The 12,375-nt window shown below is 45.4% G+C and overlaps 1 protein-coding gene across 6 annotated transcripts in view; it reads right to left on the reverse strand.

Moving 5' to 3' along the window:
- The window catches only part of LOC140454652 (leucine-rich repeat and fibronectin type III domain-containing protein 1-like protein), a 261,787-nt gene that overhangs the window by 95,073 nt on the left and 154,339 nt on the right, over positions 1-12,375 (reverse strand). Inside the window, exon 4 of one of the 6 annotated variants that reach the window (XM_072549573.1) lies at positions 4,761-4,846. The exons of the other annotated variants lie outside the window; for them this stretch is intronic. Coding sequence (XP_072405674.1) covers positions 4,843-4,846 — 4 coding nt within the window. The 3' untranslated portion in view covers positions 4,761-4,842. Of the gene's footprint in view, positions 1-4,760; positions 4,847-12,375 lie in introns of those variants that run through there. 6 annotated transcript variants of the gene reach the window in all.

Genomic DNA, 12,375 nt, shown 5'->3' on the forward strand with positions numbered 1-12,375 from the left:
GGACAGTTCAGGCCAATACTCTCCGGAATTTAGAAGAATGAGGGGGGGATCAAATTAAGATGTTCAAGATGATAAAAGGTGTGGATAAAATAAATGTGGAGCAGATGCTTCCTCTTGTGGAGAATTCTAGGATAAGAGATCATAGTCTCAGGATAAGGGGCAGCAAATTTAACACAGAGTTTCGGAGAAACTAGTTCTCCCAAAGGGTTGGGAATCTGCGGCATTCCCTACCCCAAAGTGCGGTGGATGCTGGTTCAGGGAGTAAATTTAGAGGAGTTAGACAGATTTGTAAATGGTAATGGATTGAAGGGATATGAGGAGAAGGCAGGAAAATGGGGGTGAGGAGCATATCAGCCATGGTCGGACGGAGAACCAAACCCGATTGGCCAGATGGCCAATTCTACTCCGCTATCTTATGAACTTATGATCTCTCACTTCCTCTCCTCCTCCCATTTATTGTGTATTTTCTTGCTTTGTTTGTCCTTCTGAAATTCAATAACCTCACACTTCTCCAGGTTGAATTCTATTTGCAAACTTTCTGCCCATTCAACCAAATCACTGATATCATCCTGAAGCCAACAACCATCCTCTTATACTATCAATGATCCGGCCAACGTTTGTATCATTTGCAAGTCTCCCAGTCACGCCTCCCACATTTATGTCTAAACCATAAAATATTCTGCAAGCAATGAGAGACCCAAAACAGCCCTGTGGAATAGTTATATACTTCAGGTTCTCTGGTATTTCACCTGTATCCAATTAAGTTTGAAAAATAAACCCATCTGACTTTCTTTAATGGCCTCAGACACAATAAATCAGACCCTGTTGATTTATTCACATTGAAGGAGGCCAGTCTCTCCAGTATTTCCTTATCATTCTGCTTCCCTGTGCTTTCACACTCCTCCTCTTTAACCAGAACATTGGCATCATCCATTTCCCTTGTGAAGATAAAGATGAAGTATTCGTTTCAGACTCTGTCCATGCCTCTGCAATCACACAACGCTTTCCATGTACAGGGTACCCCTCGGCCAGGCTGAGTCAATGAGCAGGAAGCTGGAAGAACTTCTGCCAGGCAGCATCAGGAGGTGGAGAAGTCGATGTTTCGGGTGTAACACTTCTTCCTGAAGATGTGGGTCCTGAAGAAGGGTTTCACCTGAAACGTCCACTTCTCCACCTCCTGATGCTCCCTGGCTTGCTGTGTTCTTCCAGCCTCCTGCCTGAATACTTTGGATTCCAGCATCTGCAGTTTTTTTTTGTCTCTAATCACGCTAAGTGAATGACCTGGACCACAGCAAAGATAAAGTGAATAAATGTGATAATTGTTCACTCTTGCTCTTAAATGGTGAGATGTTGGGAATTGTGGATGTTGAAAGGGACCTTACCTGTGCTTGCCTGTGACTCACTGCAAACTGACACAGTATGTGGCTGCAATAAGCAATTCATAAAACAAATGATATGTTGTCCTTTATTGCAAAAGGGTGATGGTGTGTTGCTGGAAAAGTCAGGCAGTTTCCAAGAAGCAGGAGAATTGACATTTCGGGCATAAGCCCTTCATCAGGAATGAGGCTTGTGGGCCAGGGCTGAGAGATAAATGGGAGCGGGGTGGGGTTGGGGGGAGGTAGCCGGGAAAGTGATAGGTGGATGAAGGTGAGGGAGAAAGAGATTGGTCAGAGAGGCAGTGATGGACAGGTCCGGAGGGCAATGCAGAGTTGGAGGATTGGGATAATGTTGGGGGAGGGGAATGAGGAAGCTGTTGAAATCCACATTGATCCTGCGTGGTTACAGGGTCCCAAGGTGGAATATGAGGCGTTCCTCTTCCAGGCGTCAGATGGCAATGGTTTGGCGGTGGAGGAGGCCCAGGACCTGCATGTCTTTGACGGAGTGGAAGGGGGAGTTGAAGTGTTCAGCCTCAGGGCAGTGAGGTTGGTGGGTGTGGGTGTCCCAGAGATGTTCTCCAAAACGATCCGCAAGAAGGTGTCCTGTCTCCCCGATGCAGAGGAGACCACACCGAGTGCAACAGATGCAGTAGATAACATTGGGAGAGGTACAGGCAAATCTTTGTCAGATGTGAAAGGATCCCTTGGAGCCTTGGACCGAGGTGAGGGGTGAGGCACAGGTTTTGCACTTCCTGCAGGGAAAGGTGCCAGGAGTGGGGTGTGGGCTGGTGGGGGGTGTGGACCTGACGAGGGAGTCGTGGCGGGAATGGTCTTTCCAGAATGCTGATAGGGGTGGGGAGGGAAATATATCTCTGATGGAGGGGTCCGTTTGGAGGTGGCAGAGTGGCAGAGGATGATGCGATGTATGTGGACATTGGTGGGGTGGAAGGTGAGGACCAGGGGGGTTCTGTTCTTGTTGTGTTGGGAGGGATGGGTTCAAGGGTGGTGGTGCATGAAGTGGAGGAGGTACGCTGGAGAACATCGTCAACCTCAAGGGAAGGGAAGTTGCAATCATGGAGGAAGGAGACCATCTGGGGATTTTCTGAGGTGGAATTGATCATTCTGGGAACAGATGCAGCGGAGGCTTTCTCAGCTCCTTTACTTCTCAGCAGCACCCGCCCCCCCCCCCCCCACCCCTCCCCCCGGCCCACAAGCCTTATTCCTGGTGAAGGGCTTATGTCTGAAACGTCGATTCTCCTGCTCCTCGGATGCTGCCTGACCTGGTGTGCTTTTCCAGCTCCACACTCTCAACTCTGATCTTCTGTCCTCACTTTCTCCCCCTTTATTGCAAAGGGAGCTGAGGACAAGAGTAAGGATGATACAGTTGTATAGGGTCTTGGTGTGACCTCACCTGGAGTATTGTGTACAACTTTTGATCCACTACCTGATGAACAGAGGGTGTTAATCCAAAATTAATCCCAATGATGGACAGATTGTCTTATGAGGAGAAATTGAGGAAACGCAGTCTGTATTCCCAAGAAGTTTGAAGAATGAGAGATGATCATACTGATATTTACAGAATCCTTCTTGAGTGTGACAGGTTGGATTTAGATAAAATATCTCTCCTGCCTGTTGAGCCAAAACCAAAGGACATAATGTGAGAATAAAGAGCTGTCCCCTTAATACTAGGAGGAATTCCGTCGCTCAAAGTGTGGTGCATCTTGAAAATTCTCTATACCAAAAGATTGTGAAAGCTCAATCCTTGAGTATGCTCAAGAAAGACATCTCTGAGATTTAGAGATCCTACAGACTAGAGGGCAGGAGGAATTGACAGAAATTAGGATGATGAAGAAGGTTGTGTTTGAGAATTTAATGGGACTATCAGTGGATAAGTCGCTGGAATTGGTATTCTACTCCCCAGAGTGTTGAAAGAGATATCTATGGAGATCGTAGATGCATTGTTGATCATCTTTCAAAATTGTGGGCAGCGGAGGCACAGTGGTTAGCACTGCTGCCTCACAACGCCAGTGACCTGGGTTCAATTCCTGCCTCAGGCGACTGACTGTGTGGAGTTTGCACATTCTCCCCGTGTCTGCGTGGGTTTCCTCCAGGTGTTCCGGTTTCCTCCCACAGTCCAAACATGTGCAGGTTAGGTGAATTGGCCATGCTAAATTGCCCGTAGTGTTAGGTGAAGGGGTAAATGTTTGGGAATGGGTCTGGGTGGGTTGGTCTTCGGAGGGTCAGTGTGGACTTGTTGGGCCTGTTTCCACACTGTAAATAATCTAATCTAATCATAAAATTCTAAAGGTTCTGGAATAATTACTATAGATTAGAAGGTAATAAATATCCCCCCATTATTTAAGAAGAGAGGGAAAATGGGGAACCATTTAACCTTACATTAGTAAGAGGCAAGATTTGAGAATTCATTACAAAGGATGCAATAAATGAACATTTGGATAATTCTGATCTGATTGGGCACAATCACCATGGATTTGCAAATGAGAAATGGTGTTTTGCAAATGAGAAATGGTGTTTTACAAATCAAAGTTTGTTTGAGGACATCATGAACAGAATTGATAAAGGGAACTGATGGATGTATTGTACTTGGATTTTCAGAAGGCTTTTGACAAGATTCCTCACAGGAGTTGGTGCTTAAAATTGCATAAAATAATGTACTGACACGGATTAAGGAGTGGCTGAAAGACACAAAACAGAGAGTAGGAATAAATGGGTTATTCTCACATTGGCAGGTTGTGACTAGGAGGGTACCACAAGAATCAATACCTGGACACCGGCTATTCACAATATACAGCAATGATTTGAATGTGGGGACTGAGTGCAATATTTCCAAATTTACAGATGACACAAAGCAATGTGGATATTGTGCTAAATATTGTATTGCAAGAAAGACACAACACTGCTTCAAGAAGACCTAATCAAATTTAGTGAATGAGTTTACACATGGCAAATGGAATATAATATGGAAACAGCACGTCAGTCACTTTGGTGGAAAGTACAGGTGTGCACAGTATTTCATAACTGATGGCTGATTAGGAAGTGCAGATGTACAAAGGGACTTGGGTATTGTTGTGGATAAATCACAGTGTGCTGATAAGCAGATGCACCAAGTTATTAGGAAGTTATTAGGAAGGCGAATGTAATGTCAGCCTTTATTGCTGAGGAACTTGAGTACAGGAAGAGTGGACTTTGCTCCAGTTGTATGGGAGCTTGGTTTGAACACATGGCGTGCCATGTGCAGTTTTGGTTCCCTGACTTAGAATGGAATAGCAGCTATTGTCACGTGCCTTCAATAAGTGCAGTGAAATGTTTGTAACATCACCTTCTCGGTTCCATCTTAGGTATAGGGTACCTGGATGTAAGTTTGCTCGCTGAGCTGGAAGGTTCCTTTTTTTGACGTTTCGACACCATACTGGGTAACATCATCAGTGATCCTCTGGATGATGTGCTACCTGGGTAATAACACTTTAAATGTTGTTACAGAATTGAAACCATCCAAAAAAAAAGAATACTTTAGGAAGGATCTTATGCCAAAGAGGGAATATATGAAAATTCTTTAGATTTGTTCCTTGGATGGCAGACTGTCGATGAGGAGAGTTTGAGCAAACTGGGCCTGGCTTCTCTCCATTAGATTAGATTAGATTAGATTACTTACAGTGTGGAAACAGGCCCTTCGGCCCAACAAGTCCACACCGCCACGCCGAAGCGCAACCCACCCATACCCCCACATCTACCCCTTACCTAACACTACGGGCAATTTAGCATGGCCAATTCACCTGACCTGCACATCTTTGGACTGTGGGAGGAAACCGGAGCACCCGGAGGAAACCCACGCAGACACGGGGAGAATGTGCAAACTCCACACAGTCAGTCGCCTGAGGCGGGAATTGAACCCAGGTCTCTGGTGCTGTGAGGCAGCAGTGCTAACCACTGTGCCACCGTGCCGCTCCAGTTTCGAAGAATGGGAGATGAACAATTCCCAGCGCAGAACAGGCCTTTCGGCCCTCACTGAAACTTGTAAAATACTGAAAGGGAGAGATTCTGAAAGGGTAGATGCAGGTGAGATGTTTGCCCTGGTTGAGGAGTCTAGAAACAGGGGTAGCATTTAAAAATAAGAAATAGGACCAAGTTGGAGAGAAATTTAAATCAGAGTGTTGTGAAACTTTGGAATTATTTAACACAGCGTGCTTTAGCAGCTCAGTCTTTGAGTATGTTAAAAGTAGAATTTGGCAAATTTCAACATCCTAATAATATAAAAGGAACTGGGAATAGTATAGGGAAAAGGCATTAAAGTGGAAAATCAGCTACTCCTGATGGGGCTAAATCACCTTCTCCTGCTCTTACCTTCTGTCTGAATATAGTTGCAAATTATTCCAACTTTGTCTTTTGCATTAATGCTCTGCCCTCCAAGGATGGGAATGTTCATGAACCTTCTTGTTTCTGTCAGTTGTAGAAACAGGCCTTTCAGACCAACAGGTCCGCATCCACCCTCCAAAGAGTAACCCACCCAGACCCAATCCCCGATCCTATATTTGCCTCTGACTAATGCACCTAACCTACACATCCCAATGGGCAATTTCCCATGGCCAATCCACTCTAACCTGCGCATCTTTGGACTGTGGGAGGAAACTGGAGCACCCGGAGGAAACCCACGCAGACACGAGGAGAATGTGCAAATTCTACACAGTCATCCGAGGCTGGAATCGAACCTGGGTCCCTGGTGCTAACCACTGTGCCACTGTGCCACTCCTAATTCTCAGAGGAGCCCTCCTTTCTAACTACCTATTGCTCCGAGAATGCATCGTCCTTCTCTGTTTTCCATGTATTACAGACTAAGCCAACACACGGACAAACCCACATGTGATTTCAAAATGAAAACCCTTATTTCCCCTAACAATCTCATCACAATTTCTCATCAATTTCCCATTTACATTAGGTATTGAATGGAAAAAAAAAACAACCTGGTAACTTAAAGAACACACTTCCCTCACATTTGCATGAATGGATGAGAAAAAAATATAGATATTGAACGACTGAATGATTTCTAAATGAGCTTTGTATTTTTCATGAGGCCTGATTTATAATCGTGTCTGGATTCAGTCACTTATTTTAAAAATAGTGGGAGATGGAAATGAATACAGCAACAACTTATCTTTTATAAATTAATCTTTTCATGTGTTTGAACTGTTTTCAGCTTGTTTATTTTAGCATAAAGAGACGACTCAAGCAACCCCCTCCCCTCTCCTCTATTCTCATATAACTCCCCAGAGACTGGTATCCTGTCACCAAGTCCCTCTTTATTTACACAGGGAGAGTCCCTGACCCTGACCCAACTCCCTCAGAGCCAACTCTCAGAGTGAACAGAACCTCTGACACTCCTGTTTATATCTGTCAGCCAGGGCTCCCTGATAGTACCAGATTAACAGCCCCAATTAGGGACCCCAGATACTTTGAGGTCCATCTGGCTGACAGACATTCCCCAATATCCCTGCAGTCTGCCAAAGTGACATCATCAGATCCTTCTTATGTCTGATTTCCTTGCAGGTTCCACATATTTCTGTAACTCCCTCCAGCCCCATAACTCTCTGAGAAAGCTGTGTTCCTTAAACCCTGCCCTCTGCTTCATTCTCTGCTCTCCATTGGTAGCTGTGCCTTCTTAGAATCTTAGAATCACGGAGCTATGCAGACCCTTCGGCCCAACTTGTCCATGCTCACCAGGTTTCTTAAACTGAACTAGTCCTATTTGCCTGCATTTGACCCATATCCTATCCATTTATCTGCCCAAATGGATTTTAAATATTGTAATCCTACCTGCCCCTACTTCCATTGACAGCTCATTCCACATATGCACCACCCTCTGTGTGAAATAAGTGCCCCTCAGGTCCCTTTTAAATCTTTCCCCTCTCACCTTAAACCTATGCCCTCTCGTTTTGGATTCCCCTACCCCGGGGAAAGACCTTGACTATTCACCTTATCAATGGCTCTCGTGATTTTAGAAATAATTACAAAGTCACTCCTCAGCCTCCTTCACTCCAGCCTATCCAGCCTCTCCTTATAATTCAAACCCTCCAGTCTCGGTAACATCCTAGTAAATGTTTTTTTTTTCACCCTTTCCAGTTTAATAACATCCTTCTGACAGCAGGGTGTGTCCTAAGTTCTGAAATTTCCTCCTTAAATCTCTGGCCTTTCTTCCTTAAGACATTGCTTAGCATCTAAACCCGAACAAGCTATTGGTAATCTGCAATGCATAATGTTTTTATAAAGTGTCTTATGACATTCTACAACATTATAAACTGCTGTTTAAATATGAGCCATTTTAAAACATAATAAAATTAATGAATTACAATATGAAGAGCTGTACATTCAGGACTCTTTACAAGGTGCCATAGGGAATAGGAACAAGAGGAGGGCACTTGGACCTCAGCAGCCAGCCCTGCCACCAAACTAGATCATGATGCAGGTCAGTTCAGTGGTCGATGGTAACTCAAAGATGTTGACAGTGGGGTACACTGTGAATGTAATGCCATGGAATGTCAAGGGGCAATGGTCAAATTCTCTCTTGTCGGAGATGGTCATTGTTTGGCACTAGTGAGAACCGAACATGCTAATTATCAGCTCACACCTTGATATTGTCCAGAGCCTGCTGCATTTGGACATGATGATTGATTCTAACAAAATAGTCATTGGGAAACTGTACCCCTGATTGTGTACAAGAACAAGGTGGCCTGGTGGCTCAGTGGTTAGCACTGCAGCCCCACAGCACCAGGGACTTGGGTTTGAATCCAGCCTTGGGTGACTGTCTGTGTGGAGTTTGCACATTTTCCCCGTGTCTGCATGAGCTTCCTCCCACACTCCAAAGATGTGCAAGTCAGGTGGATTGACCATGCTAAATTGCGCAGAGTGTTAGATTAGTCAGAGGGAAATGGGTCTGGGTGTGGACTTCAGAGGGTCAGTGTGGATTGGTTGGGCTGAAGGGCCTGTTTCCACACTGTAGGGAATCTAATCTAAACAGAAATGAATTGTTTACCAGCTCTGTGACTACTTTCCATTTTTATTGAAATGCTTACACAATGATGCCTGCACATTGTGACTTTGAAGTTGACCCAATTGTACTGAATGACCTTGAGCAAACCTTTTAGCAGGTCACATTGAATGGACAGTATATCCCTAGATGACCTGCTTCAGCATCTGAGGAGTCATGAATAGTGCTGAACATTGTGCAATCATCAGTGAACATCTCCACGTCTGACCTTATGATGGAGGGAGGGTTATTAATGAAGCAGCTGAAGATGGTTGGACCTGGGACACTACCCTGAGGAACTCCTGCAGAGGTATCTAGAGCTGAGATGACTGACCTCCAACAACCATCGCATTTTCTTTCATATGAGAAATGAATCCATCATGTGGAAGGTTATGGCATAGTGATAATGTAATGAATTGTAATCCAGAGACCCAAGCTGATATTCTATGGAACCAAAAAAGAGAAAATGCTGGAAAATCCCAGTAAGTCTGGCAGCATTTGTAAGGAAAGAAAAGAGCTGACGTTTCGAGTCTAACTGACCCTTTGTCAAAGCTAAAAATAGGAGAAATAGGGAGGTATTTATACTAGGAGAAAGTGAGGACAGCAGATGCTGGAGATCAGAGCTGAAAATGTGTTGCTGGAAAAGCGCAGCAGGTCAGGCAGCATCCAAGGAACAGGAGAATCGACGTTTCGGGCATGAGCCCTTCTTCAGGAATGAGGAAAGTGTGCCAAGCAGGCTAAGATAAAAGGTAGGGAGGAGGGACTTAGGGGAGGGGCGTTGGAAATGCGATAGGTGGGGGGAGGTTAAGGTGAGGGTGATAGACCGGAGTGGGGGTGGGGGCGGAGAGGTCAGGAAGAAGATTGCAGGTTAGGAAGGTGGTGCTGAGTTCGAGGGTTGGGACTGAGACAAGGTGGGGGGAGGGGAAATGAGGAAACTGGAGAAATCTGAGTTCATCCCTTGTGGTTGGAGGGTTCCTCGGCGGAAGATGAGGCGCTCTTCCTCCAACCGTCGTGTTGCTATGGTCTGGCGATGGAGGAGTCCAAGGACCTGCATGTCCTTGGTGGAGTGGGAGGGGGAGTTGAAATGTTGAGCTATGGGGTGGTTGGGTTGGTTGGTCCAGGTGTCCCAGAGGTGTTCTCTGAAACATTCCGCAAGTAGGTGGCCTGTCTCCCCAATATAGAGGAGGCCACATCGGGTGCAGCGGATGCAGTAAATGATGTGTGTGGAGGTGCAGGTGAATTTGTGGCGGATATGGAAGGATCCTTTGGGGCCTTGGAGGGAAGTAAGGAGGGAGGTGTGGGCGCAAGTTTTGCATTTCTTGCGGTTGCAGGGGAAGGTGCCTGGAGTGGAGGTTGGGTTGGGGGGGGGGGTGTGGACCTAACAAGGGAGTCACGGAAGGAGTGGTCTTTTCGGAACGCTGATAGGGGAGGGGAGTGAAATATATCCCTGGTAGTGGGGTCCGTTTGGAGGTGGCGTAAATGACGACGGATGATACGATGTATATGGTGGTTGGTGGTGTGGTAGGTGAGGACCAGTGGGGTTCTGTCCTGGTGGTGATTGGAGGGGCTTGGCTCAAGGGCGGAGGAGCGGGAAGTGGAGGAGATGCGGTGGAGAGCATCGTCGACCATGTCTGGGGGGAAATTGCGGTCTTTGAAGAAGGAGGCCATCTGGGTTGTTTGGTATTGGAACTGGTCCTCCTGGGAGCAGATGCGGCGGAGACGAAGGAATTGGGAATATGGGATGGCGTTTTTACAGGGGGCAGGGTGGGAGGAGGTGTAGTCTAGGTTGCTGTGGGAGTCGGTCGGTTTATAATAAATGTCCGTGTTGATTCGGTCGCCCGAGATAGAAATGGAGAGGTCTAGGAAGGGGAGGGAGGAGTCTGAGACAGTCCAGGTGAATTTGAGGTCGGGGTGGAAGGTGTTAGTAAAGTGGATGAACTATTCAACTCCTTGTGGGAGCATGAGGCAACGCCGATACAGTCATCGATGTAGCGGAGGAAAAGGTGGTGCCAGTGTAGCTGCGGAAGATGGACTGTTCCACATATTATACGAAGAGGTAGGCATACCTGGGGCCCATGTGGGTGCCCATGGCTACTCCTTTGGTTTGGAGGAAGTGGGAGGATTGGAAAGAGAAATCAGCCTAGTATAGATATTTATACTTGGCTGATATTCTATGGACATGGGTTAAAATCCCACCAAGCAGATGGTGAAATTAAAATCCAGTTTAAAAAAAAATCAGGAATTAAAAGCTTGCCCAATTGCCACCATGTGACTACTGTTGATTATTGAAAAAAACATCAGATTCACTAATATCCTTCAGGGTCCCATTGAGGTTATTGAGATTATCAACTAGTTATTGACTTCCCACAACTAATAGAGAAAGGGATGTGAATTTGAGAACATCAGTTTTTCTGAGAGAAGAGATAGGTTTTAATGATTTTTTTTGTCTTGCTTTCATTGGGATGGATGCAAAATGGTAAAATTTGAAATTTTCATGTAAACAGCATGATGTAAGAGTTTCAGGGTGATACCAGATACATGGCTAGGGTACGTAGTGCTTTGAAGTTTGCGTCACATGTAGACAGGGCGGTTAAAAAAGCATTTAGCGCACTTGCCTTCACTGCTCAGACCTTTGCGTATAGGGGTTGGGACGTCATTATGAGGTTGTACGAGACATTGGTGAGGCCTCTTCTGGAGTACAGTGTGCAGTTCTAATCACCCAGTTATAGGAAGGATATTATCAAGCTGGAGAGGGCTCAGAAAAGATTTACCAGGATGTTGCTGGGTATGGAAGGTTTGAGATATAAATGAAAGATGGATAGGTTGCGACTGTTTTTAACTAGAGTGTAGGAAGTTGAGAGGTGACCTAATAGAAGTTTTTAAATTATAAGGGCTATAGATCGGATGAATGGTAGTTGTTTTTCCATAGCATGGGGGATTCCAAGACTAGGGGGCACTTTAAGGTGAGAGGGGAGAGATTTAGAAAAGACATGAGGGGCAAATGTTTTATATACAAGGTTGGTTCGCATGTGGAATGGGGGCATAATTACACTGTTTGGATAAGTACCTGAATAGGAAAGATTTGGAGGACTATGGGCCAGGAGCAAGCAGCTGGGACTAGTTTAGTTTGGGATTATGGTTAGCACAGACTAGTTGGGCTGAAGGGCCTGTTTTCATGATCTATAACTGCTGACAGAATTAAACACAAGTCGCTCTGGTTGTTCACAACAGGCAGGATCCATGCTTGAAGAACTCCAAATACAATGTTTAACATTCCATGCTATTCTCCATGGCATTACTTCAACTCATCAGAGTCAACTTGCCAAAAAGACTGTAGTTTTTTATTCTCCTGTGGAATAAATGATGGTTCCCTTTGAGATCCAACATTCTCGCAACTCTGTCCTGATGAGTCCAAGATGAAAGACTTTGACAGTGTGTCTCTTTTCTCAGCAATATTGAAATGTGGAGAATTGAGGAGAAAAGATGCTGTTAAACTTGAGAAAGTGCAAAGAAGTTCCTCAAGGATGTTGCGGGGACTGGAGGTTGTGAGCTATATGGACAGGTTAAAGAGGCTGGGGTTGTTTTCCCTGGAGCTTTGGAGACTGAGTGGTGACCTGAAAGAGGTTTTTTAAAATCAGGAGGGGCATGGATAAGGTGAACAGCCACGGTCTTTTCCCCAGGGTAGGAAACTTGAGGGCATAGTTTTAAAGTGAGAGGGGAAATATTTAAAAGGACCTGAGGGGTAACTTTTGCACAGAGAGAATTATGTGTATCTGGAATAAGGTGACAGAGAAGGTAATGATGGCTGGTACAATTACAGCATTTAAAAGGCATCTGGATAGGAAGGGTTTAAGAGGGATATGGACCAAATGCTGGCAAACGGGACTAGATTAGGTTAGAATGTCTGGTCAGCATGGACTGGTTGGACCAAAGCATCTGTTTCTGTGCTATATGACTCTA

This window comes from Chiloscyllium punctatum, chromosome 29 (genome assembly GCF_047496795.1).
Source record: "Chiloscyllium punctatum isolate Juve2018m chromosome 29, sChiPun1.3, whole genome shotgun sequence".
Taxonomy (NCBI): domain Eukaryota; kingdom Metazoa; phylum Chordata; class Chondrichthyes; order Orectolobiformes; family Hemiscylliidae; genus Chiloscyllium; species Chiloscyllium punctatum.